The 27,857-nt window shown below is 40.7% G+C and overlaps 1 protein-coding gene across 2 annotated transcripts; it reads left to right on the forward strand.

The window, feature by feature from the left end:
- On the forward strand, positions 1–27,813 carry pxk (PX domain containing serine/threonine kinase). 2 transcript variants are annotated; one of them, XM_071495546.1, is made up of 19 exons: positions 2–353; positions 3,613–3,663; positions 4,313–4,360; positions 7,981–8,167; positions 9,083–9,160; positions 9,801–9,874; positions 10,781–10,855; positions 11,526–11,630; positions 12,077–12,178; positions 12,264–12,425; positions 13,073–13,190; positions 13,321–13,399; positions 13,924–13,972; positions 14,084–14,161; positions 15,780–15,866; positions 16,025–16,088; positions 16,286–16,345; positions 17,876–17,904; positions 22,263–22,322. In XM_071495546.1, the coding sequence occupies exons 1-18, from the start codon at positions 252–254 to the stop codon at positions 17,890–17,892; spliced, it is 1,536 nt and encodes a 511-aa protein (XP_071351647.1). In that variant the 5' UTR covers positions 2–251; the 3' UTR covers positions 17,893–17,904; positions 22,263–22,322. The 2 variants fall into 2 exon arrangements, with proteins under 2 accessions (XP_071351646.1, XP_071351647.1); XM_071495545.1 differs by lacking the exon at positions 17,876–17,904 and having other exon boundaries at positions 1–353; positions 22,263–27,813.
- Positions 27,814–27,857: the final 44 nt, after the last annotated feature.

Consider the following 27,857-nt stretch of genomic DNA (forward strand, 5'->3'; position numbering starts at 1 on the left):
AACCCCGCAGCCAATCCGCGGCGACGCTCCTCTGCGTCCTCTCCGACTTCCAATTATGACGACAAAGCCGTCTGATGACGTCTAATCGAAGCAGCGCTTCCTGGTTACGGCCAAGCTAAGCTAACAGCTAGCTCTCCCGGGTTGTTGTCGTTCCTCCTCCGCTCAGCGGGCTCCGCCTCAGCGGCTTCCCGGCGGCTTCAGTCAGTGACAGACCGACGCGCAGGTCGGACTTTCTACGTTAACCCTCCGGGATGTCTTTCCTGGAGAAGCCGGCCCCCGGCAGGCTGCTGCTGGATGACACCGTGCCCCTGACGGCGGTGATCGAAGCCAGCCAGAACCTGCAGTCACACACGGTGAGTGTTTCCTGGAAATTAACGCCAGGCGGCCATTAACAGTGTGTGTGTTTTTAAACTTTGGTCGGTGCTTCCATGTGGGCGGACAGCTGCCACGCCGCTGGTGTGTTGAAAATACGGCCAAATATTTCTGAAGGGGGCGTTTAAGTCTGTGGCTGCGTCACCAGTTCCATTATCGGACACAGAGTAATGACAGTGACCTCCGCGCAGAGCCACCGTCCTGTGGGTCCGCGCACAGCCTCCTGCCTCGCTGTGTCTCCAGTACCGGACTCTGCGGCGCGTCCTGGCCGCTGGTCTGCAGCCAGCAAACCGCTCAGGGCTCGGACTGGAGCTCTGGCCCCGGCGACCGAGAGCCCAGGAGCCAAAACTATTCCCGTAACATCTGCTGTACGATGGCCGAATCAGCCAGTGCCATTCATTGTTCTATTGCTTTCTATTGTTTTCTATACTGACAAATAAATACGCGTTTTAACATAAGTTATATTTCCATTTTGATTTAGTAAAAGTGTGCTCCAACATTCGGCCTATGTCCCTTAAACTAAACGCGCTCAACAGAGTGTGTAGTCATTATTTGGCTTCCTGCAAACATCGAGGCCCGTGAGTTAGAAATGTTGAAGTTTCACTGAAACAAGTGCTGCACTGTGTTCATTATCTGGACTGAACAGAGGAATGGATCTGTATATGTGGTTCTAACAGGCCTGTTACTGACTTACAGCCTCTGCTGTAATACAATAAATGAATAAATAGTCGGGTTTATGGTCCGTGTTACTTTGAGCCACAGTGTGTACTTTGAACTCGTGTGCGCAGTAATAAACCTGGTCTTGTTTCAGGGAGAATGAAGCCTGTCCGATAATGGGCGCATGTGCTGTGGGGTTGTTTACAGTCCGGCTGGAATCAGCTGAGCTAGCCAGTTAGCTTTACAGCCAGCAACACAAGAGACACTGATTCATACAGATGAAACACTGTTTACACTTGTGTGGGTGAATAGAAATGGGTCACATGGTTCTTATTGTAATACTCTCTTTTTGTAATTCAGAAAAGAATTACTGCAGATTTGCTTGATGCCGGATCAGAACATATGAGGGGACATACACTGTGGGGACAGGCCTCTGCATGCTGAGCAGCACCAAGTCGACTTCTTCTTCCACCTTCAATGACTACCAGTCTTCTCCCTCTAGTTGCCTGTTACAGGTTTAATGGGCTCCACGTCCTCCTTTTATGATGACATGAACTGGCATTGATGCAGTGTTGACACAGGCAAAGGCAAAATTATAACTTATGTAGTGCTAATTCTAGACACGGGAAAAAACTGAAACAATTCGATGTCAGAGTGATTTCTGACATTTGTAATTTCCTAAAAATCCAGATCTAGATGATAACCTTCTTCAGCAGTGTGTTGTGGGATCCACTCCATTTGTCTATTGAAAAAAAAGAAAATTTGTGTTTATTTAATAGGGACACACTGATTTGTGTTTTTCCTCCTGATTCCAACTTCAGCACCTCAGCTCCGGATATCTGCTGATACCGTCGCTCTTATTTTCCCAAACTCTAAATCTGTACAGATCACTGCATTCTGTTAAGTAACACGAGGCCGGTGATTACTGTGGCACTAAAAACTGAGTCAGCAGTTTGCCATGAATGTAGCAGAAACACTGAATTATATGATACTGACTAAGAAAACTGTGGGTCGGTCACTGTCTGATACCCGATGTACTGAATAAGGTCAGTGCTGGTGCCGGTCCGGTGTCTGTCTGTCTGTCGTGTAGCATTTCTGTTTCTAACTGTCGCTGGTTTCAGAAAGACTGAAATGAAAGGATTTTCCAACGAGAGGCTGCAGAAACTAGATGGGAAGTGATGTCAGGACCTCAGCTGTTTACAGTCATGAGTCATGAGCTGTTTGTGAAGCTGCTCAGCTCACTTGAATGAACGCAGGATTAGAGCAGAAATCAGTCTGTCCTCAGGAATTAGACGACTGAGAGGATTAGATTAAAGAAAATTCCACATTTACATTGTTCCTCTCCTGTTGGTTATAAGAATATTTTGCCGAGCAGCTCCGTTCCAGAGATCAGTGAACACAGTGACATGATCAGACAGATCCTCGGCTGAGCTGGATCGTCAGAGCCAGTTACTTGGAAATGAAAGGGAAAGTGAAAAATAACATGAAAACCCCTTTGATTTAGGTTTTTCTTTGTTTTGTGAAATGAAGTGAACATTGAAACTTACAGCTGCTGGTAAAACACTTCAGTGTGGGATTCCCAGTGATTCTGACTAAACTGGGCTCAGTTTGCTCAGTGACGTTGAGGAAATTCTGAGATTTTGTAAATTTGAACTGTTTTGTATAAACCCCTCTGAAAAGTAGCAGTTTGAGAAAGAAATTTTAATGTTATAAAAAAATGAAGTCAGGAGTAAAGTCATAACATTATGTTGCAAAGTTGCTTTTTATGAGAAAAAAAATCATCATTATTGGAGATTAATAATTTACAGCAAAATAGCATCAAAATGTGATCAGATTGGTTCGACTGATTCACGTTATCACACTGTCACTGTTTTCCTTTCTTCCTAGTTGAGACCTTATGTCCAACAATACATCATAAACACTTTTCTTATAATAAAACTCTGCCCCTCTTATCATAACACATATTTTGTAAAAATAAAAATGTATATTCATAATATTACTACTTTTTTTCCCTGGATTACTATGACTTAGATTTTTTCTAAAATTACTATTTCATTCTAATAATGTTAGAACTTTCTCTCAAAGAAGGTACGACTGTATCTTTTGAAAGGACAACTTCATTTAGTGATATCACTTTATGTCTCGTAAAAGTAAAACTTGAGTTTCATGCCATGACATTTTTTAAACTCATAAACTTAGTCTGGCTGTATTCTCATGAAATTGTGACTTTATATGAAGTTTTCTCATCAGATTACATGATTTTGTGTAATACTGTGACTTAATATATGTGAAATTACAATTTCTTCTAATTATATGTTATTCCTTGTAGAATTGTGAATTTATTTTGATATAATTATGACTTATTTTTGTAAATAACATTTTTTTAAATTCTAAAATTAATTAATTACTAGCCCTTTTTCGGTCTTTATTTTCATAACATACAGGTGTTTCTTATAATATTCTTACTTAACAGATCTTCCCCCTGTAGCCTCTCATTGTTGAAACTATTTCTATTTCTCATTTTAACATTTCATTTATTTTGAATATAAGTGGTTTGATGGCCTTGTTCTCTCTGTCTCTCAGGAGTACATCATCCGTGTCCAAAGGGGCGTGGCTTCAGACAACAGCTGGCAGGTAAATCAATCAATCACAGCATCAGATGTCAGCCACGAGTCCTCCAACCTGAACGGTCACATAGGTCGTTTGTCTCATCCCGGAAACTGTCGTTCAAACTGAAATTATGTTTAGTGTTGAGCTGATGTGCCTGAGTGAGTTTAGGGAACTTGAATGTAGGAGGAAGGAGAGATATCCGTTGTGAATGCGACAGGTGGCTCATAGAGAAATACCTAACAAAGAAACGTCTGAGAAAGGATATTTAGTGTTGATGAATGAACTAACCTGTGGTACAATATTTATGGAGATAAATAATTTCAACTTGAGAACAGGTACATTTGTTGAGAACTGGAAAAAATTAATTATTGATGTTTCATCCTTCAGACCAGACTTTGTGTATCATAGATATGAGTTTAAGTTTTAGCCTCATATTGTTTTTGTATGTATGTTAATTTTATTCATTCATTCATAATTACTTCCATGATTTCCCCTCCTTTTTAAAAGGTCTTCATTCACACAGTGTTGATTTTGTTCTCTTCAGCTGATCTTCGTTCTCTCATTAGAGTCAATGAAAAGAGAATTTAAATAAAGAAAATCATTGGACCAACAAGGATGAACTGATGAGTCACAGCTCTTCCATCAGTCACTCACAGGTTTGTGTGTGTTGCAGGTGATTCGTCGCTACAGTGACTTCGACGTCCTCAACAGCAGCCTGATGGTGAGTTTCACAAGTTTCAGCAGGGCTTTGAGAAGTTTCTGTGGACATTCAGGCCATGCATGCAGTGTTTATTAATTCATTCAGGCCCCGCCCCCGCTAGTCTTTGACCTCAACCTGAAAATGAGCCAGAAACAGGAAGAAAAGATTTAGTAGCAAAAAGAAAAGTAACTTCAGTTGTATTGAATTATTTCAGCTACAGAAAGGATGATATTGACTAAAAACATTGGTTCATATTGCAATACATATTGCAGAAAACAAAATATTTCCGGTATGGTGCAGCCCTAACAGCCCTTTCTAGTCCGCCAGAGAGGTTTATGGTGGAGTTGTGCGAACACAGTTGCTGGGCAACTTAGAAGAAAAAAGCACATCACTTTGTTCCCTCCTGGTGAATGGTTGTGTGTTTTGTGTTTTCAAATCAATGCTGAGGAATAATGAAAGAGGAGAGGACTAGGGCTGGGCACTGAACACCAATACTGTCCGGCCGCCAGCTCAGGTGTGTCACAGCAGCAACTATCAAAAGTTACACTGTTAAGACTGTTTTATTCAGACACAGTTCTTGTGTGGCTTTGTGTGTTTGACATATGTCCTCCTCTGTTCAATGGGGAAAGTTTCTGTAGAAAAAACATGTTAATGTCTCTCAAAGTAAGGTGTTAAAAAAGTGAACAGACGTAACATAACGGCCCGAGTACAGGAACGTTTCAGATGACACTCAGCTTTATAGATGACGCGAGTAACTAGCTTCCATGAGTTCTGACACGCTTAAAGATCTGTGAAATCAGCAAATCAGAACACAGTGGCGTGTTCACACTCCTCTCATGAGCGTGGGAGACACGACTCACTAAGAGGCTTTGGAGGATGAACAAGCTGTAAAAAGTAAATTCTGTAAAAAGTAAATTGTAGATAATTGGCATCAATATATAAAAACAGCCTGGTAACAAGTCTAAATATAAATGTATAAAAATACATTTACACGCTCACTGACACTCATACCAGTTCATCTTGCCCAATTTCCTTTCTGTTTGGGAAATGATGAGATGTTACGACACGTTCAGGGTTTTGCTGTTGTGTCATCAGTTTCCCAGAAGCCTCGGCTGGTGCTGTGAGAGGGCAATGATCATCTCTGTTCTGGGTAGCTGTTAGTTTTGGAATAGATTTGAAGGTTGTGCTGCACAGTCTCAAAGTACTGAATCTGTTCAAACAGCTGCTGAGCTCTGACTGATGAGAGCTACCTCATCCTGTATGTCATTATTAGCCGTGCTAGCTGCATGCTAGCTGCGTGGCCCCTGGGAGGACAGTGTCAGTCAGTCAGTCCACCACTTTATATCTCAGCAAATATCGGATGGATGGTGATCTCTGGAGTTTTTATTTAGCACCACTAGCAGATTGATTTGTCACTTATCCTGTGAAATATCTAAACATCTACTTGATGGTTTGACACAACATTTGGTTCAGGCATTCATGGTCCTCAGATGATGAATCCTAAAGACTTTGATTATTGCCCATCTTTGACGAGGTCAAAAGTTCAATTTATCAAGTACTTGGTTTGTGACCAAATACCTGCAATACTTCCCATTCAGCTTCACTTTGTGTTTTGTGCTAATTAGCAAAGTTAGCATGCTAAACTAAGATGGAGAACATGGTAAACATTATATCAGCTTCACATCATCATGTCATCGTGAACATGAACGCCTGCTGACAGTTGCATTTAGCTCAAGCACCACTGGGCCAAAGTACAGCTTCATATAGCTGCCACTGTGGCTGTGGTCTCATTTAGCTCCAATGTGCACATTTATGTGTTGTGAAATACCATTACACAGTGTATACGACCACCACAACCAGCTTACAGAGCAGAAAAAGCCTATGGACATGTATCAGTTTACGACACGAGGGCAAGGAAATAAAATCATCTTCAATTAGTATTTTGAAGTTATTTTTAGTTTAGACCCCCACTGCCTCCCAAAAGCTAAAAATTAAAAATAAAGGGCCAGTTTCTTGTGGAACTCCAAAGGCAGTTTTTGCTGTCAGAGAAGCTTCCATTGAAAAATAATCACTGAGGTTAAAAACCCTAATCTTTCAGCAGTAAGAATACTATGGTCAGTGTCATGCTGCAGCCCCTGGTAGTTGTTAACCATTGATCAGTCATGTGCACTGATGCAGTGTTCGTAGAGAGCAGTTGTCCATAATCCTGCTGTGATTTTGTTTAGTTTTAGTTTCAACTAAAATAATCTAAAATTTGATAAAACAAAAGAAAAATGAACCTCTCACTTATCACACGCAGCACAGAGAGCTCGTGATATGGGTCCACAGTTGGAGCTGGTAAAACCTGCCTTCTCATCTCTGGGTGAATTAATGATTTCAGACTATTTCAAAGCTCTGAACAGGTCCTGCTGAGCAAGTTTCATTGATTAATATTCTGTATGAATCTGCTGTATTCAAGGTAGTTTACTAAATTCCTGTTTACAAGTGAACCATCAGTTACTGCTTAAAATACTACAACTGAAAGAAGGGGATCTCTGCAGTGGGTCACAAGGTAAATCTGAACAGGCTGATCAGGGAGGCCAGCTCTGGTCTGGGATGCCCCCTTTGACCCAGTGGGCGACAGCAGAAAGATGGTCCATGCAGGACATCCGTCAGTGACCCACAGTGTGTGAAGGAGAGATACCACAGCTGCTGTCAGACTGTACAACAAACACTACACTCAGTAGACCACACACACACACACACACACAAACACACAAACACACACAGACCAAATACTGACAACTCACCATGTGCAATAACTTCACACACACCGTGCAATATCCCTTATCTGCTGCTGCTGCTGCTGCTGCTGCTGCTGCTGCTGTTGTATATTTTGTAAATATCTAATTGTACAAATTATATTATTATTATTTATTATTGATCTTTTTTTAGTATTTGATACTGACATTTCTCTTGCACTGTCAATTTTGCTGCTTTGATACTGAAAATGTCCCCACTGTGGGACTGATAAAGGATTATCTTATCTCTCATCAAATGTCACAGTGACTTAGACATGAAACTGCTCACAGCGTGTAAACATGTGAAACTTGTGAGCAGAGGTTGTAAATAGACACTGCTTTATTTCAAAGGGTCACATGTCAAAAAGGTTTGTCTAAAACATTCAAATCAGTGGTTTGGTCCTATAACATAAATTTTTGGAATTATAATCAGTTCAGGTTGCAGTGTCGTATTGATTGTCAGTAAATCTGTGATCAGTGGAGCTGTTTTGTTGCTGGTCTGAGTTTGGGTTGAATGTCAGATCGTTCTGGTTGAGACGTATCTTACGGTCAGGTCGCATCATTCCTGGATAACAGGAAGTTAGCAGTTTTTCTGCTGAGGTTTTGTCTGCTCATTTCCTGTGCAGGTCTCACAAACACTGACCCCGACCTCCCGTCACCCCCTGATCCTCAGTCAGTTCGCAGCACAACTGTTGGAAACCTGCCGAGAGTCTGCCTGTCAACAGTTTTTTTACGTCTTTGTAAATACATAGTTGAAACATATAAAAAAGAATGAGAGTTGACCGAGGAAAATGCAGCAATAGTTGTGATAAGAAACAAACTGTTCATAAAAGAACGACCAGTTTCTCTCTCTCTCCCCAGGTGTGCGGTATCAGTCTCCCTCTTCCTCCTAAGAAGCTGATCGGAAACATGGACAGGGAGTTTATAGCAGAGAGGCAGAGAGGGCTACAGACCTATCTGGACTCCATTACCCAGCACCCCCTGCTTTCCAGCTCCCTGTCTGTCAAGAAGTTCCTGGACCCCAACAACTACTGTGCCAACTACACAGGTTTGTTCCCTCACTTTCACTGAGACGTCATTTAGTTCTGTTTTATTCAGAGGTGAGGAAACGTCAGGAACAGCTGTGAGGCTCCACAGTATTTTATACAACACTTTTTACCACATTCACCTGAATTTCTTCGTGTTATTATTTTCTTTGTAGATTCAGATATTACGTACAAAAGATATGATCAGCTTATAAAATGTGACGCATTGTTCACCAGCAGGATTTAAAGATGCCACAGTGGAAATATGTTTTCTCACTTAAAGATATTGTCCCTTGGATTCAGTGTGTTTTAAAGACCCATGAACAAAAGCTTTAAAAAGTTAAATATGTGTAGCATTTAAAATGTTAGTTTTTACCATGAAAGCTGCGTGTTTTTGTTTGTGTTGTCCCCACTTTTTCACTGTCACATACAATTAACTTTTTTTGGTTACTTACAAATTTACATATTGAAATAATGCCGTACATTTTAATTAGTATGTTAACATAATATAATATATAAAAGTAAACGTCAAACTGTCAGTGATGCTGCCTCTATAGTCGAAAACAGAATGGTTCATGAAGTGAAGTGTTTAATTGGCGTGGCTCTCGCTGTCGATGATTTTAGATTGGTGACAGTTTTCATGCTCAGCAGCCACAGAAAAACAAAGTGATGGAGGATCTGATTTTATTTGTGTCAGATAATTCAGAACAATGTGACGTCCTTTCACCAGAGGACAAAGATTTCACTTTAATAAAAACATCTTTAATTGAGCAGCTTCAGAGTTGGATGATCTCTTGCGTGCTAATACGCTGCTTATGATATCTGTATGTTAAGCTTCTCTCTCTCTCTCTCTCTCTCTCTCTCTCTCTCTCTCTCTCTCTCTCTCTCTCTCTCTCTCTCTCTCTCTCTCTCTCTCTCTCTCTCTCTCTCTCTCTCAGAGATCGCCCTGCAGCAGGTCTCCATGTTCTTCAGGTCGGACCTGAAGTGGGAGGTCCTGGAGCCTCTCAGAGACATGGGTAAGACTCAGGGACCTGAGCCTGAGCTGTGGGACCTGTAGGCAGTGCTAATGCTAAACGCCACCATTACTGTGAACATGCTCATGCTTACTTTGACTTTGTTGTATTCACATATTCATCATATCCATCATTTCTATGATTTTTTCTAAACACAGTTTACAGTCAGTGAATCAGTCTCTACATGCAGGGAGTCAATTAAAAAGACTGATAAGCGTTTCAGTCAGTGTGATATCAACCTGGAGCAGTGTTGACATGCCAACTGGATCTGCCTGCTGATTTACTGTGAAATGATCAGAGTGCATGTAAACACACTGACTGACAACCACTGCTCCTGCCTCTCTGTTTAAGACTGGAGACTGTGTTGTTGTGAAACCTGCAGCTACTCTGTCGAACTTCCTGTGGTCTTTTATTATCGTTGAGCCAATAGAATTATCAGCTTTCTGTAATTCAACCTCCAAAATAAAAAAAGAAAAGAAAATTTCTCCCTTTTGTATTTGAGCAAATAAAACCTGAATGAACCTCACGGAGACGCATGAAGTTGACCTCTGACGCAGTAGAGGTTTTTATGCTTTAATGAACGTTACACACTCTGATGTTCAATCCTTATGGGCAGAAGTGACACACTCTGTTTTTTTTTCAGGCTGGAGGATCAGGAAGAAATATTTTTTAATCAAAAACAAAGAGCAGCCCAAGGAGAGGTATCTGCTGAGCTGGGTGAGTCAATACAAAGACCGTACATGTGGCACAGTTCTGCTTAATGACGTCAAACATGTTTTCAGTACAGAATACAGCTGATCAAATAAAAACAACAGGCTGAGGAAAATACATTAAACATATATGTTCATGTGTTTAAGTAGGTTTTCTTTATGTTGATCATCTTTAATGTATTTGATCAAAATCATTTCTAAATAACTGCAATATTTCCAACTCCTTCATGTTTCAGTCCTTCGCAGCCTGAAGACTTGTGATAGAAATCAGTGAATGTTTGTTTGAATGTTAATTAAAACGCAGCGTTTTGCAGATACGATCTGCAGCGGATCCTCACAGTTACAGCAGGGAGGATTTTCCTTTATGTGGCAGAGTTCAATGAACAGCACATGGTAAAATGTCGGGAGAATCTGCAGGAATCTTTACAAGTGAAGTTTAAAATGTGTCTCATTAAATTCAGGATTCTTCTTCTTCTTTCCTGTTTTACTTCTCTCTGACAGCAGTCAGTTGTTTCCAGGGACATTTCCCCCGCTGAGGGATTTCCCACAGTCCAGAAAAGATATAATTTAAGTTGACTGAAATTCAATCAAATGTTAATAACTGTTGCGAAAATATCACCCAGTCAGATAAAGTGTGTAAACATTGAAACTACAGTTTCTGATCAGCTGACTCTGACGGGACGTAGAGTGTTTGTTTGTTTGAGGATGTTTGTTGAATTGAAAACAGATTTGAAAAGATTCGTTTAGAGCCTAGAGATGGATTTCTGGATTAAACCTGATCTGTTGAAGGAGATTTCTGAAAGTACATGAGTCACATGTTTGTAGCTCAGGTTTTTTATGAATGACAGAGTCAAACTAATTAGTTCCTCTTTAAACATTTTAGAGAAACATTTCCCTTCTGTGTGTGTTGTAGGTGGATCTGGGTCCTGATAAGTTCCTGTCCGACAAAGACCTGCAGTCAGCCATGAAACTGCTAACCAGTCTCTCTGTATGTACACTGTGTGTGTCTGTCTGTGTGTGTGTGTGTCTGTGTGTGTGTGTGTGCTTCTCTTTATATCCAAGTGGGGACTTAAACCTGACTGCACATTTAACCCATGGGGTCTTGGTGGGGACAAAGATACGATTGAGGTTCCCACAGGGAGAGAGAGGTTTCCTCTTTCTGAGGGTTAAGACTTGAAATTTTATTATTACATTAAAATGTGTAGTTTCTGTGAAAACACCATATGAAATTTAATTAACAAGCCCAACCACAGTAACCACACTCTGTAGAACTCACCTTTAAATTGTGGCTGCACAGGTATATCAACTGGAGGCTGGAAGCTAGGTGGGGAAACAGCTAAAAGAAAAGATCCTAGTCATTCAGTTGGTTATCCAGCTTTACTAAATGAGGCAGTAGCTAAATCCAGTCGTGATGCAAATAAAACCCAGCTAAACTCCTGCTAAAGCTAACGAGCAGAGCAGCACAGCAGGAGCTAGTGTTTGTGTGGTTTCTGTGAATCAGATACATTTAAATCACACATTCATCTATTCCACCAGAAGTTAGTTAATTATAATGATTTCAATATAAATATTAATAGTGGATAGACGGACTGACATTTAATTTCAATTAACTGTGGACTGTAAATAAGTGACCTCCTCCTCCTCCTCTTCCTCGGCAGACTCCATATCTCTGTCCGCTGTTGTTCTCCAGCACCAGTGAGTCTTCAGCTCTGCTCATCCGGCCGTTCAGTGAGAGAGGCTCTCTGAGAGACCACATCTGTAAGGTACACATCTGAGTGTGTGTATGTTTGCTTGGGTGTGGATACAGATGTGGAGTGTGTGTTGGATGCCCAGCCACCCCCACACACACTTTACAATGCTGGATATTAGGCTGAGCTGCAACTAAAACAGACGACTGCAGGAATAATAGTTTAAGATAGGAATAAGATCAGAGTTTAGTTTCTGTATTTAGGGACATTCAGTAATGACACAAAACAACCTGTGATCTGATCCATAAATCCAATTTGTGCTCTTCCCTCGAGCAGAATCACTCCACTCAGGATAGTAAGATAGATTGTAAATATTACATCTCTTCAAAAACAGTGTCTCTGTAATTCTGTAATCCACAGAAGACACTGGAGACCGTTTCCACTGGGACTATTTTTTCAGCAGGAAGTAGTTCCAGTAAGACCTGCTGACTCTCTCTCACCCCTCTGCTCCCTCTCCTCAGGTGAAGCCCAGAGAGAGTTACCTGAAGAAGTACTGCAACCCGAAGAAGAGCCAGGGCCTTGAACTGCCGCAGATCAAACTGTACGGCCGTCAGATCCTGGAGGTACACACACACACACACACACACACACACACACACACACACACACACACAGAAAGGAAAACAACCTGTGTATGTTTCTGTGCAGGGCCTGAAGCTCCTCCATGATGGCTGCCTATTTTACGGTCACTTGCATGCGTCCAACGTCATTGTGGACGATGGCGTGTGTCGACTGATGGACGTGGAGAATGGCATGCTGGGAGTTCCCTCTCTGCTACGACCAAGCTTCACCCAGCTCAGGAAGATCAATGTACGTAAACACTGACCTGGGTTAATTTAACCTAGTTAGGATTAGTTAAGCCCCGGTTTGATTGGATAATAAGGGTTTACTTTTGTTTTGGAAAACTTCATATAAAATAATTTCCTTCAAAATCATCCACATTAAAAAAGATACACAGGTTTGTTATGTCTTGGATTTTTTTTTAAATATATAATTTAATTTCAATTGTTTCTTTATTTTATATTTTTATCAGTTATTTTCAATAACTAAATGATAAAAATGAATTGAATTACCACATACATGTTTACAATACTCTCACAAGTTTACAATCTTCATCTTGTAAAACCAGTTTTACATGATTGGAGTTGTTCTGTTTTTGAAGGTAACTCTTTACGTGGTCACAATATAAATATGTCAACATGTCACAAAGACATTAGTATTGATACAGTAATTTTTATCATAAGCCAAACAATATGCAACACCTGCACAAGAGAGGCTGAAGTAACTAGAGTTACTCAGTAGAAAGAAATATTTTTGGATGAATTAGCTCATGTTGCTGAGGGAAAAAAAAAAAATTTAATTCCTTCAGATTCTATGTGTGCAGAGTGATGCATAAATACAAAACATACTTTTGTAATTGAAGGTTTATGAGACAAAACGTGTGTGTGTGTCTGCAGACCACAGAGAGCATCGATGTCTTCTGCTTCGGACACTTACTGTACGAGATGACGTACGGACGACCGCCAGACAGCGTCCCCGTTGATCAGTACCCCACCGTCCCCTACACAGCTGTGGGTGCGTATGTGCACACAGATCCTGTCAGGTGTCCCCCTGTGTGCCTCCAGAGGTTCTGACATGTGGACCTGAAGTATCTGTACAGCAGCGTGCTCTGTTGATTCTCATTTACGTTTGTGTGTGTGTTCAGTGTCAGTGCTGCAGTCCATTCTGTCGACAGAAGCCTGTAAGAGCGGGATGCCGACAGTGTCCTCGCTCATCCAGACACCGTGAGTCTCTTATTTAAATGAAGCAGAACACATCTGGTCTGCGCACAATCAGACAGCGGCACATGATTTGTTAGGTTGTCTGTGTTCTCCAGCAGCTGGACTCAAGACCACGCCCACACTGAACCACCTAAATCTGAAAGTTTAAGTTTCTGTGGCGTTCATCCACACTGAAGCTCAAATTATACTTTTTGTATTTGCACAAATTTTGTTATGTGCTCATGTTGCAGTGAGCCCTATAGACTGGGACCTTGATGGTATGTTTGAGTGACTGTGCATAAATTGTGTAACTCAAAAGAGTGAGCAAAGGTCTCTCTCTTACTGCAGCTATCACAATAAAAATGGTTGAAAAAATAACATAAATAAATAAATAAAGTAGTTTAGTGACATCAGTATCATGCATCAATACAAGAAGAAACAGTTGGCAGGTTTGTGTTTATAAGAAAAAGATTCTCTGTCTGGAAATCTGCAGGAACCAGAACATCATCTTTTGTTGTCGCTGCTGAGTCACAGTTTGTGTTTTACAGGCTGTTCAGTGACGTCCAGCTCCAGCACTCTGAAAAACTCCAGATCAAGGTGAGAGGCTCTGTCAGGGATTACTTCTGAGAGAATGCCCATGTTTCTTGTTGTTGTCAGAGTAAATATTAAAAAAATAGCAAATGTCTGAACCTTCCTCCATTTCTCCAGGTTCCCAGCAGGCTAAAGGAGGCACTGAAGACGGCAAAGGAGAGTCTGGAAAAGAGGCTGCAGGAGGAGCAGAGAGTGGTGCGTCACTCGCCTCTTACCCTCTCTGTTTCACACCACTGAGCAGCTCCACTGGAGACATTTGAGTCATGAACTTTCACATTGACTGTAACCGTCTTATGACAAACTTGATGTGGAAAACCTTGCAGCATAGTTTTCCCACAACCTTTTCTTGGTGCAACAACAAAAACTCAGTGCTGACATCACTGTGGAATTATTTTAAGCTGCTCTTCCTGTAGTGGTCACTGTATGCGGCAGTGAAACTCTAAATTTGACTCCCATCAGCTAATTTCATATCTTCTAATGTCTAGATAGTAATTTGTAAAATGACTGTTTCACCAGTGAGATGGTGCATTTGGGGACATGAATTCTCGATTGGCAGTGTCTCAGCCTATCAGGCCTCTTAAGGTGCAGGTGATGCCCAGGTGAGACCTGAGCATTGCCTAAAAAAATACTTCCCCCTTTCCCAACCGCTGAGGATGTCCAGTGCCAGAGCAATTTGCAGCCCAACAGAGCTGATTTATTTAGATGAGGCAGGAATAGGTGTCAGAGTGAGCACAGTCAAAATAACAAACAAAACAATCTGTAATCGAGACCAGTAACTTAGCAAAAATATAAAAACAATAAAAATAAATAAAATACAGGCACCTTACTTCCCTCCCTAACAAATAGGAGAAAAAGTGTTCACACAATTGGAAGATATTTACACCATTTACAACACAGATCAACTACGCACATTAACACTAAATCGGTAAAGACTTGGCAGAGCGCCATGGCACGGGCGCCGTCAGTCTCCGGTCCAATCAGCAACTGCCACCTAAACTCAAGCAACAAGTTAAAAAAGAACACAGGACAGGTGAACAGCACCACCCTCAGGCAGGGAGCTAGAACAACTAAAACAAACGCACACTCACATACGAATTGGCCCACAAATGAGGACTCAGGGTCATAACAGAAAGACCAGGTCGTAGACATGAACCACAGGTGTTAGCACGGCTAGCAGGCTAACAGCAGCAGACCACAAGCTGTAGTTTTAATTCACCCCCGTCACTGTCTTTACACTCACTGCAGCAAAGCAGTCTCTCTGTCTGAGCTGCTGGGATTATTTCACCTGCAGTGATGAAACAAGAACAGAACAGACAGTGTTACCTGAGTGAACTCTGCATGAACTGAAGGAGGCAGATCACGTCTCATCTGATGAGCCGAAGTGGAAATAACAAGGTCCTTTAGGAAAAGATGCACCTTTAGTATTTCCTATACAGGAAGTGGAGCGGAGCTCAGTATCTTACAGAAACAAAGACTGTTGCACACTGCTCCTGAGATGAAGCCATTTATTGAATGAATTTGTGCTCAGATTCTAATTAAAGTTTCATGAGGGAAAATGTTTGATGTTCTGACACAAACGTCTCCAGTTCGAAAGCAGTGAGCAGATTTCTCCTTTTCTACATGAGGTTTTTTTTTTACATCTTGAATTGAGTGAAAGCGTCTTGGTTCTGCTCTTTAACACTTTTCAGTCCAGGTTTTATGAAAAGGTGGAATCATGAAGCTTGTTGCTTCCAGCTTGTGAATATGTTTTCTGTTTGTAAGGAGGATAATGTTTGTAAGGAGGATAATGTTGTGTATGAATGTCTGATTGAAGCTCCACCAGCACAGGAGGCTCACCAGAGCTCAGTCTCACCACGGCTCAGAGGAAGAGAGGAAGAGGAGGAAGATCCTGGCGAGGAAGGTAGGCACCTGAGTCTCACAACAATACAAAGAAAACCTCACGACATCTGAACGCCAACATGAACATACATGTTGGCTGCTTGCTTCTGAAAGCTTCTGAAAGCATGAATGAAGCAACATTACAGAGTCTAAAACAACGTTTGGTTTGTGTCTTTGCAGAAGTCCAGACAGTCAGCTTATGAAAATGAAGAGGACGTCTCTGTCAGAAACAACAATAACTCTGGTAGGTCGCTGCTGTTACTGCCCTCAGAGAATACGTCAGTCAGTCAGTCAGTCAGTCAGTTAGTTAGTGGCTGCGTCCTGCCCACAGTGGCCCGGTGCTTTTAAATAATCAGCTCAGGTTGTTTCTCTTTAACCAGATTTAATTACATGGTTTTTATTGATGGTGATTAATTGGTCTGTTTTAATTTGCATCTCCAGGTTCAGGAGCCAGTTCTCCTCCCACCTGCCCTTCCTCCCCCACCCCACCATCCACCACAGGTATGCCTGTCTGTATGTATGTATACATGTGTGTCCTCCCATCTGTCTGTCTGTCTGTCTGGGAGCATACCAGACAGGCTGTGTAGCGCCCTCTGTGGTGAGAAACCGACTGGCTCCGTGGTCTGTCACAGCACGTTTGTCAGATCAATAACAGCATCTGTATTATAAACTCTGGATTTTTGTCCTGTTAATGTTCATCTGAAATGTGCATGTGTGATTATGAAACTAATCATTGACTGAATCTGCCTCTGTCTCTTCACCTGTTCTCTCATCGTGTGATTACCTGGTTTTCAGACAGGTATCTGTCTCTGCTGTAACACTGTGTCTTATTGACTTTGTCGTGTCTGTAAGTAGCTGGACGCAGGGTGGGAAACATTTGATTTTATATTTAAAGTTTAAGTCTGACAATATTCTATATTTTTCTTACTGAAAAAATCCCATGTGCAAATAATGTCTCTCAATACTCCTGACCTCCAAGCCCATTGTTTTCTACTGAGGACGTAAGCTCACACTTATGTAGGTTCACTTAATAAAAAAATAATTCAGAAAGTAATTTTCTATAATTAGTTTTTAGAAAATGTTAAATAATGCCTTTTCATAAACAGATGAATCTGTCAGAATCTAAATAAACTACAGTGTTTGTTTATGGTAATGAAGGAACATGTCACCCAGTCTAACCATGTGTCTCACTGATAAGTTTTAAAGGTTTTTGACAATATGGCACAGAGGAGTAAGATAACTATAACAATACTGATGAGGATTATAATATAATCTTTATTTATAAAGCACTTTTCAAGACCCAGGTTATATAGTGCTTCACATAGTGCAGCAAATTAAATCAGACAAATAATAAAAAATTAGATTTTAAAAACAGATTAAACAAGAGATTTTCTAAAGGAAAAGAAGGAAAAAAAGAAGTTCAAAGAATAAAAATCAGAATTAGAAAAAAATATAGAGCAGAGTGAGGCCAATAAGAGAGAGAAAGCTCTTTAAATCAGTTCTAAAACGTACTGGGAGTCAGTGTAAAGAGGCTGAAACAGGAGTGATGTGAGCTCCTGGTTCCTGGCAGCTGAGCTCCGTTCAGAAGGTTCTGGTAAATCAGGTTAAAAAAAATACTGCTGCAATAATGAAGGTTTGATGAGATAAAATAATAATAATGATAATAATAATATGATTTTAAAAAATGAAATATCTGTAAGATGATTTAAAAAAAGATATATCAGGCTTTGGGAATGTGCACAAAACTTGTTAGTAGATCAGATTTTTGGTCTTTTCATGGGATTAATCAGGAGAATATAGAACATCATCAGATGTAACCTTTGAAGTTTCCTTACCATCAGTTTCCTGCCCTGGTGTAATTGTCTCCTCTCCTCTCCTTGTTTCCTCTCCTCTCTCCTTCTCTTCCCTCCTCTCCTCTTCTTGTCTCCTCTCCTCCTGGTCCTGTTGATACTGTGTAAATGCTGATTGGTCCAATGAACAGATAACTATCATCTGCCTCTCTCTCTTCTTCCTGTGCCGTCTCCACCATAGAGCATGCTCCATTCTGACCGTGTCATTGGGTAAAGTAAAAGATTTCTAATGTCGGTAACGATGATGATGATGGTCTCTGATGGTTTTTAAAGCTGTCGTACACCCTGGCTTCCCTGCGAGCTCCTGGTCACAAACACCTGCCTCAAGGTTATGAACTCGAGTAATAAAGAAATAGATGTAAAAATGAAAATAGGTTAAAAATGTTTGGAGCTGATGCCGACAGCAGCACAGCTCTCTCTGAACTAACACACAAAGGCTGGAACCTGGACCCATTTATAACCTGTGGTTCTTTGTGTGTGGAGAAGTGTCTCACTTTGAGTTAGGAAAGGGTTAAAACTTATGGAGGTCGACAAAAAATGGACACAACACATTCATACCCTGATAGTGGATTTTTGAAGCAGATAGTTTCTGGAGATTTGCAAGTTTGAAAAATCTGATATTGACAAATTAGTAATTTTTTTAACATATAAAAACTTTGTTTCAGATTCCTGGATTTCTTTTTTTGTTTGTTTGTTCTAATCAGTAATGAACATCACAATGCTGTGGGTTCAATTCCAACCAGAATTAAATTTCAAGTCACACTACTCGACTCCAATAAACCGCACTGTATTTTTCAAAGTCTGTATCTTGATGTATCAGCGTGTTCCCGGTTTCTTCACATACAACGTCTTTGTCGGTCACACAACTTTAAAAAAGGAAATTCATTACAAAAATATACAATAAATACAAAATAAACAAGAAAACATAGCAAACATTTCTTCAGTCTCTATTTTTCAGGACATAATAACAGATTAGTGTTGTGTGTGATTTTGTTTTTTTTTTTTTTTACAAAAACATTTTTTTTGGGACCTTATTTCTTAGTGAATCTACATTACATTCCTCTTAACTTAAAACCATATCACATTATATATATTAAAGTAGCTTCAAATGTAGCTCCTCATTTAACCCGAGACTGAAGGTGATTAAGGTGAATTTCCAATAGAGCGGTGATAGACTGAAGGTAGAAGGTGATATCTGAACAAGTGTCTTCTCTGTCTCTTGCCTGAAACAGGGTGTACGCACAACTTTACAAAAACCTCACAATCTACAATGATTTCCAAACCTCAGTCAGTCCTGGTTCAGACCTCCTGTTCTCATTGGAGATTGTGATCTGTGGGTTCGGTCTGTCTGCTTGGTCATTCAGTTCGCACGTCTGTCTGTCTGTTTCCGTCTTTGTTTTCTGGTTTCGTTTGTTCTGTCTGCTGATGTTCACATGTTCCGGAGGGTGCGTCACAGTGGAGACGTGTCAGATCTTTGAATGTTTGGTTTTTATCAGAAACTTATTGAACTGAGAATAACTCTTATCATATCCAGTTAGCTGTGGAATGTCTTTTCTTTGTACCTCTATGTTGTTTTCCTCCCAGTCTTGTAGAGTAAGAGTTTTTTTGTTTTGTTTAATCTAATATTCAGATAATTATTTGCCTGCAGAAATATTAACAGGACTATTAGAAACAATTTTACTTGTTTTGGTTTCTGTATACTGGTGTTCTGTTGTTTTTTGGGTTTTTTTGTTTGTTTTTTTTAATACTCACAGCAAACAGTTTGATTGAATTAGATCTGGGCCTGTATTTATCGACTGTCTCAGAGTAGGAAATCAATCCTAAATGGACAAAAATTCTCAGTGTGACAGATTACTGGACCTATTTCCAGGCCTAGAAGTAGAAGTATTTCCATCAACTTAACCAAGGAAATGAACCTATTTCTGCTGATATTAAAGGAGCTATTTGTAAGTTTTTCTGTAGCTACATAGTCAGCATTGTGAGATCTGATCAGAGAACTAGTTTCACTGAAAGTCTAACTGTGGACGTGACTGAAGCATCGTCTGATAGTTACACTAAAGGTCACTGCGGCTGCTAAATGTAATGAAAGCCAGTTTGCACCTGGAGAAAAACCGTCACCACTGCAGACATCAGCGGTCCTGCAGTTATTAAATTATTAAAATCTAATTTCTCACATTTTTCCTCTGGTTAAATTTCTCATGTGTTTATCAAAACCAGGTTAGATCACTGAAGATATCCTCCTCAGACATGCTGATTGTCTCCTGTAGTGGCGAGTTTCTCCAGGTCTGGGAACCATCTGTGAGACTGATGGATGTCCTTTCATTACGTAGCAGATAACTCGCTGTGAAGTCACGCAGCAGGCGGACTGCGTGGACTCAGGTCGCAGCTTTTGGCCTCTGCTTTAGCTACATGTTGAAGCCCCCCAACCTTTTGCTTTTCTGCCTGTGATCCCTGGGTTTCATTCAGTTTGGGATGCAAAATGGCACAACGGAAAGAGATGTTCCAGGTTTATGTTCAACTCACCATCAGTTCACTCTGCTCGTCAACGTGATTCTGACAATACCAGCACAAATAGACTGCCCTTTGTAAAACACAGCACAGGACAGGACAACAGCTTTAGGAGGGAGTCAACTACAAGTTCCAGGGGGCATTGCTGTAAGAATCATCCAATCAGAGCTTTAGATCCTGTTGTTGTGCAGCTGATGTTGAGGTCAAGTCAGAAGTTGATCTTTGATGAACTTGTTGGATAATTTCATGTTTAGTTTTTGGATCAGTTTGATCTGAACATTTTAGATCTCTGGTTTAATTCCGTCTCCACAGCAACTGCTACTGAGGCTCATGGGTACTGTAGTATTTAGAGCTATTACACAGACACACAGAAGAATCATTTCTCACTCTGACTGCAGTGCTGTGCTGAGGCGCTGAAAGTAAAGTGATGTTTTCAAACATAAAGCCACAAATCGTTTTGATCAGTTAACTTCATACAAAATCCAGTCAACAGAAAATAAATCAGATCAGTATTTGTCTTTAAATCAGCAGCAGTTCTCCTCAGTGCACCTGCTCACAGTTTGAGGTTCTCCCTGTATCTTGGAGAACCTGCCACAGTTCTTCTGTGGGTTTATTCTGTCTCAGTGTCTCTGTCTCTTCATGTGATCCCAGACTGACTCCATGATGTTAAGATCAGGACTCTGTGGGTCCAGATCATCTGCTGCAGGACTCCTTGTTCTTCTTGTCTCTCAAGATGGTTCTGAGTGACTCTGGCTGGATGTTTGGCTCATTGTCCCGCTGCACAGTCAGTTTAGGACCAATCAGACGCCTCGCTGATGGTATTATGTGATGGAAAAGAATCAAAACACCTAAAGTGCCTCAAAGTTTTGCACAGTATTGTAAATCACAAAACTCAAAATGACAAAAGGCACATTTTTTTGGTGTTGTAGTATTAAAACCTTTTAAGTCCCTAAAGTGAAGGTTGTGTTGAACTGATGGTGGATTGAGCTCAGCCTGGACACTGATCTGCAGGTGAGGTGCTGGTTTCACAAAGATAAACAGGGTCCCTGTTGCTCTGGAAAATCCACAGAACACACAATAATAAGTCACATTTTATATAAAGGTCTCATAGGTTGTAACTAATAGCTTTAGTAGTGGTTAATAAACAATTTACTAAAGCCTTATCAATCAGTCTTAAGCTGTTAACTGCACCAGAGGTTTTCACGCAAAGATACTGTGTGAGGGGAATTTCAGTCAGACATTATTCTGAGTCATGACTCAGTCAAATCTTTGCAAATACAATGCAAATCTATGTCCATAAATCAGCATATACAAATACAGGGTAAAATTTGGGTTGCCAGGTTTTCAAAAATCCCCTGGTTGTCCTCCTCCAGCATCAGACGTAACTGTCTTTTCAGCTCGTTAGTTCACAGGAAGCCTCCTCCAGTGGACCTCGGGATCAGTTCCCTTCTTGAACAGAGCTGCAGAACATTTGGACCAAAAACATTCATTCACAACTTAACATTTACAACTGTAGATGACTAATTAAGTCCTGCTGCTGGCTTTGATTTTATTTGACAACGTGGCAACCCATAACTTCTTATAATGGCTCATAACTGATCTATAAAGGATAAGTAAATGATCTATTAACCATTAATTAATGAAGCTATTAGTTAAAACCCTTTATAAAAGGTGTCTTATTAGAAAATGCTTCCACCAATGTAACAGCCTCAGTGTATGTAACAAAACTACTGACGGTGAACAGTTTTATAATCTGTATAGTAACATAACTGCCTCTCCTGTGTTCAACGCCTCCACCGGTTGAGTGTCTTTATTTCAGGGTCAGTTCAGGTTCATCAAGCTTGAACTCTGGTGTAAAGCTAAGAGCCGTAAACAGGAAGCATGAGAGCAAAATGTGACCACGACTTAACTCTCATCAGATTCATCTAAAAGTTCAACTGACTCGTGTGAATCAGTCGACGTATCTTTGTGCAACCAACCGCTGGGGAAACTGAAAGTTACTGGACACTGTTCCTGCTGTTCTCTCATTTCTTCTTTTCATTCTTCTCTCCTTAATCCAGGAGCCCAGACTGCTCCTCCCCCTCCTCCTCCTCCTCCTCCCCCCCCTCCGATGCTGGACTCCTCATCCTGTCCGCCCCCTCCTCCTCTGTCCTCCTCTGATGGAGCAGGGGAAGGTCGCACCGCCCTGCTGAGCTCCATCCAGAACTTCAGTAAGGGCAAACTGAAGAAGGCCAAGACCACTGACCGCAGCAAACCCATCATCTGACCCCGCCCAGCACCGCAACCCGTCCTCGACCTGGAAGCCGTCACTACAGCGACATGACGGCGCGCTGGTTCTGCACTGTGGTCTGCACCGGTTCATGTCATTGCACCTTGAGATGTGAAAACAAATCACGAACAAAACAAAAAAAATCCAAGTACCATTTTAGTTTTTATCCATATTTCTGCTTTCTCCTGCTTTTAAGATTTTTAATTGGCTGCTGTGGTTAGAGAGAGGAGAAGACCAGCGGCCGCCTCAGTCTGCTCCTTCAAAAACTGGTGACAATCCTGGACGCCTGAAGGTTCGTCTTTTCTGACTGCTTACACCAGGCTCCAGATGAAAAGGTGGTAAACTCAAACTGGGCCTGGTGGACCTGCGGCTCCAGCAGGTGGTTAACAGCTTCACCTCTGTTCTTTGGGCTTATAAAAGCAGCAGTTTGACGTTTGGAATTTGAAACTCTGGAGATGCTTGATCCCGCTGGATGACACACTTCAATTTCATGGATCCAAAACTAATGTCAGTACTCTGATACTATGACGGCGCTGTACGGTCCTGATCCCGGACCAGCGGAGTGAACTGGCCCAAAATCCTGCTTTCCCTGTTTGAAATCATCTCCTCTGACATGTAGCGTCCAGACTCTGCTGCTCTGTCACTACATCAGGTGGAGAACGCCTCCAGAAAATAAACAGAGCAGCATCACATTAAAGAATCATCATCAAGTCATTTCTGTCTGTAATTAAACCCACAAACACAATCTCTTAAAACAAGTGAAGAAATCATCCAGTGCACTGCATATTTTAAAAGATTTTTTCTGAAATGTGTGTGTGCATCTTGAAACAAAAAATAAGACAGATCACTGCATTAGAACCAAGAAAAAATAAACTTGATCTTTGAAAATACTTGTTACAAGTTGAAAAATCTTGCAGATTTATTTTCACTTGTTTATAAGAGAACAAGACTCGAATTACAGACAGAGACTTAATATGAAGGATGTTTGTTGCAGTGTGTTTGAAACTACACAAACTCAACTAGAGGAACATTAATTTGACTTTGCTGCTTTTTGTGCATTGAATCCATCAGTTCGATCGTGGCAGTGAGAGACAGCAGTTAAAATCATGACCTCTTCTCTACCTGTGGTTTTCATCTCAAACAAATATAAAGAAACGAGAGAGTTCTTCAGCCCAGACGCCACCGTGTGTTGTTCAGCCTGTTCATCCTGATTGAACTAAACAGCTTTTTTCAGACCAAACGAGGCATCAGTTCGCAAGAGCAGCACACAACCAGTGAATCACGATGCTACCATCTACAATAAATGTATTTCGCTTGAGGTTGGACCGGCACCCTCCTCTTCTGCTACAGTTTAATGGCACCGTGCTGGAGAATTAGTGCCGCCAACACGAGGCAGTGGCAGAGTAGAGCGTAACGCTGCTGCTCAAACAGCCACCTTCTTCATTGGAAATAATGCTGTTGCTCTACGTGATGTCAGGCTTACACTTCTGGTGTTCCAGCTCTGATTGTACTCAGGGTCTGAAATTAATCTGAAATTACTTTTTTTTCCCACCAGCTACTGTGGTAGGACGTTAAAAAACCTACAACACTGTTAATAATATGTCAAATCACATAGACTTGAAATCAGTGCTAATCAGGCAGCTGTTGGTTTCAGTTAACTTCTATGAAAATGAACGGGCTACAGAGAGAAAACCATCACAATCAAACAACTGATTTTGTCAACATTAATCTGTAGTTGTGTCACAAGGTGTGCAAGGACTGGAGTGTACAGAGATGCTCCGACATCAGAGATTTGAGCTCCATAGGGTGTTTTATAACTGAACGAAGACCAGGACGCTTTGACTGTGTGGAAATCTGATGCAACTGGGTTGAGGCCGTGAATAGTCTTGTATCATCATTCTTGGTAAGATAACGTTGAGTATTTAGCTCATGATGGAATAAAAATTAATTTGAAACAGTCCCTGCTCACAAGCCCGTTATCATGTGACAATAAAGTAACTCTATGTAAAATAACATAAACAATGTCAGCAAATAGATTGATCTCTCTGAAGCAAGTTTCACAATTTTCATCGAAATTACCTGTGACCAGAGAAGTGATGTCTGCCCTTCACTGCTAAAGTCAAACGTGCAGACATAGAGATACTAATAGTTATTTTACATTTTTACCCTCCACACAGCTCAGTTTATTTTCCTTTCAGGGTTAATTTCAGACCCTTACTGTGGTGATTCCTGATATTTTAAGTGTTTTTCTTCTGTTTTTATTCTGTTGTATTTTAATGTTTGTTGTCGTCACACAGCTGAGATTCTTTTATTTTACTGTGCCATATGGATCTTTGTGCCTATGGAAATTTGAATGTCTTTTCCTTTTTTTTTTTTTTTTTGCATGTGACAATATCATACATAGAGATGATTTATCACCAGATCATCTGTGTGTATGAGGCTCTGTCTGGTGAGCAGATTAACACTTTTGCACACAAGCTGTTATCATGAGGTTACTAGCTTTAGAGTTTAGGCAGATCGGAGCCACGTCCCAATTTTTTTTTTTTTAATAATTTAGTCTATAAAATGTGAAAATGTCTATCACATATATATATACAATGGTATAAAACTGAGAAAACCAGAAAAAACTCTTTTTGGAAAAGCTGGAACGCTTGTTTGGTAATTTTTCTTTACAAATATTATTAATAATTTAATAATAAAGCACTTTTTAAAGTACAAAGGGAACAAAACAAAACAGGACAAAAAATACCAATAAACCAATAAGAAAATTATTTTTCCATTCTACTATGAGCATTAGTTGACACATAACTGGACCAGGAAGGGTCGAGCAACTCCTTAAACTTTTTTTCTTCTTCTCATTTAAAACATCTGACATCATCAAACAAGTCCAGTCCGGGTTTCTGTTGCCCCTTTGAGAGAAAATCCACTTTCGACAGAAACAGAAGACTTTCCATATTCAGTTCTGACTATGCTGTGGTTTGAGCTACTTTTAATTTCCAGTTCAAATTTTGTTGGATCACATGTATTTTTAAGACCTTTGACACTCCTGTCAGTCTCCTGAGCTGCCAACACAAACCGTCCCAGTTCTCTCTTCTTCTGTGCAATGTATCTATGTTGAGATTATTGTGGTGGAAACTCTCTGCTGTTGGTGAAGAATGAAATAGAGACTTCTGCCGGCCAACAAGGTTTTTATTTTCTTTGCAAAGAAAAGGTCAATCAACATGCGAGTGGTCAGAATGAAGAAAGACCCCGAGTATGGGGAGACCTAAACATTTATATGTGAGGAACGCCCCTCAAGAGTGTATCAAAAGGGCCTTTGATCTTGTTGCCGTTTGGCACCTTTCCTGTCTGCTGCAGGGACCGGTACCCCCCCTGGGGTGATGTTTCACACTTGGGGTATCCTGCAGGATTTTGTATCTAGGAGGGAAATTAAGAGGTCTAGACATCACAGTTCACAAATGATTAAAAGACAAAAGGATCTGATATCGTGGTGGGAAAGCAGAAGGTAGGGTATCTCAAATGGTTGAAACACAAGGAAATTGAAATTACAATTACAATTATTCACAGCCCTTTTTTTGCAAACAGTGCATTTCCACATGTACATATCATCTCCTCACCTCTGGTGTGAGAGGTTACGTGATCCTGTATCATACTAAGAATGACTTTCTGAACTCCCTCTGATTCCATGATAGGAATGAATTGTGAAGATGCTTTTTGTACTCTTCCTTTCTTCCCTTGCTCCCTTTCCTTTTTCCTTATCTCTACATGACTTCTCATGTCTCCAGAGTTCAGTCCTCTTGAACATTACATAACAGTGTTGGCATGGTAGCTGGTCCTTTGCAGATGCACCCTTAGCTGGCTGTCTCCATGTCACTATCTCCCCATTTCCATCTTCTAAGACTTTAAGATTATGTTGCTAGTCGCCTTATTGTGAAGGGATTCCAACAGTATCTTCCTTTGTTTGGAGCCAGGTGGGAAACTGAAGGCGTGGCCAACATCAGTGTCATCACTGTGTTTTCTTTGTAAATGTCTTGCTGTCTTCAAATTGGCCTGTTTACAATATAAACAGTAATGGGCTGTGTCCCAGGCCCACCATCCTTTCTCTACTTGTTTTAATTGTAACTTGCAACTTCTTTTTCTTTCTCCCTTACAACAGCTCAGCGGGCTGACTTGACTTGCGTTTGGTTTCTTGGTTCTCAGCATCCAGGAACTCATGTTCGCTGGATGATGAGTGGCAGTGGTCTTTCTCTGATACACTGTGGCTGGATGACACAGACCCCTTTTGGAGCATCTCATCTTCACTGGATGATGGTGTTGATGAGGGGTGGTGGTCTTTGTCAGATCCACTGTGGCTGAACAACTCCTTCTCTTTAGACGAGTCTGACTTTGAAGGTTCCACTTTCTCAGGGAGCAGGACCTCATGGTCAGTGGATGATGAGGGGCACTGGTCTTTGTCCACTGTGGCTGCCTAAATCCATCACATGACACAATTTCGCCTTGGATGACTTGGAGGAAAAAAAAGTGTACGGATGAGGTCAGATTACATACTCAGCACTTGATGAGTTGCTGAAAATACCACAAACAAGGAACAGCAAAAGCAGCTGTAGCATTAAAATGCAGAATTTATCAATAGCGAGCAATAACAACAAAGTCAGAACCAGTAATAGCATGAGCCACAATAATAAGGGAACGGATAAATTGAAAGTAAAATCTGCTCAGCTGGTTAGTAGCTTGGCCCTGAGCACATGACAGTTTCAATCCCTTCATTATAAAGCCAATTTTCCAATTCAAAAGCATTTCAATTATCCCTGTTTTCATCAATCAATTGTGTTACTTTCACCCCTCATATTGATCAATCAAAAAACAAAAAATGTGAAGGATTCCTTCATTGTGACCCATATTAAAGTGCAACATCACAACACAAATAAAGAATTAATTTACTATGGTTATCCAAAAGCAAATTAAACAGATTTCCTGGATCAAGTCAAGAAACAGCACCCAGAGCTGGTCTAGATTAGTTGTTAGACTGAGGTGTTAGTAAGAATGCACCATCAACAGTTTATAAGTGGGGCATCTGGACAGGAAGTGATTATTAGTAACAAGGTACAAACACTCTGGATGAATGAAATAATAATAAATGTTTATTTTACTCACAGGTTCAAGCGTCAGCTGTTCTCACTGCTCCTCCACCTGCTGTTTAACATATAGAATTATATTTCTTCATGAAGGGGGCTCTGAGGCTTCATCTTCTTCAACTATGTTCACAAAGGATGGAAAGTATGTCACTAGATTTCAGTATTGAGGCACAGTTACAATCCTTTATGTTTGGAAAGGCAAATTAACCTAAAAACCAGTGAATCGGTAACCATGGTAACACACTCACACA

The sequence above is a fragment of the Trachinotus anak genome, unplaced genomic scaffold (genome assembly GCF_046630095.1).
Source record: "Trachinotus anak isolate AG129_WGS33_773 ecotype Australia unplaced genomic scaffold, CSIRO_AGI_Tana_v1 ptg000013l, whole genome shotgun sequence".
In the NCBI taxonomy this organism is placed as follows: Eukaryota; Metazoa; Chordata; class Actinopteri; order Carangiformes; family Carangidae; genus Trachinotus; species Trachinotus anak.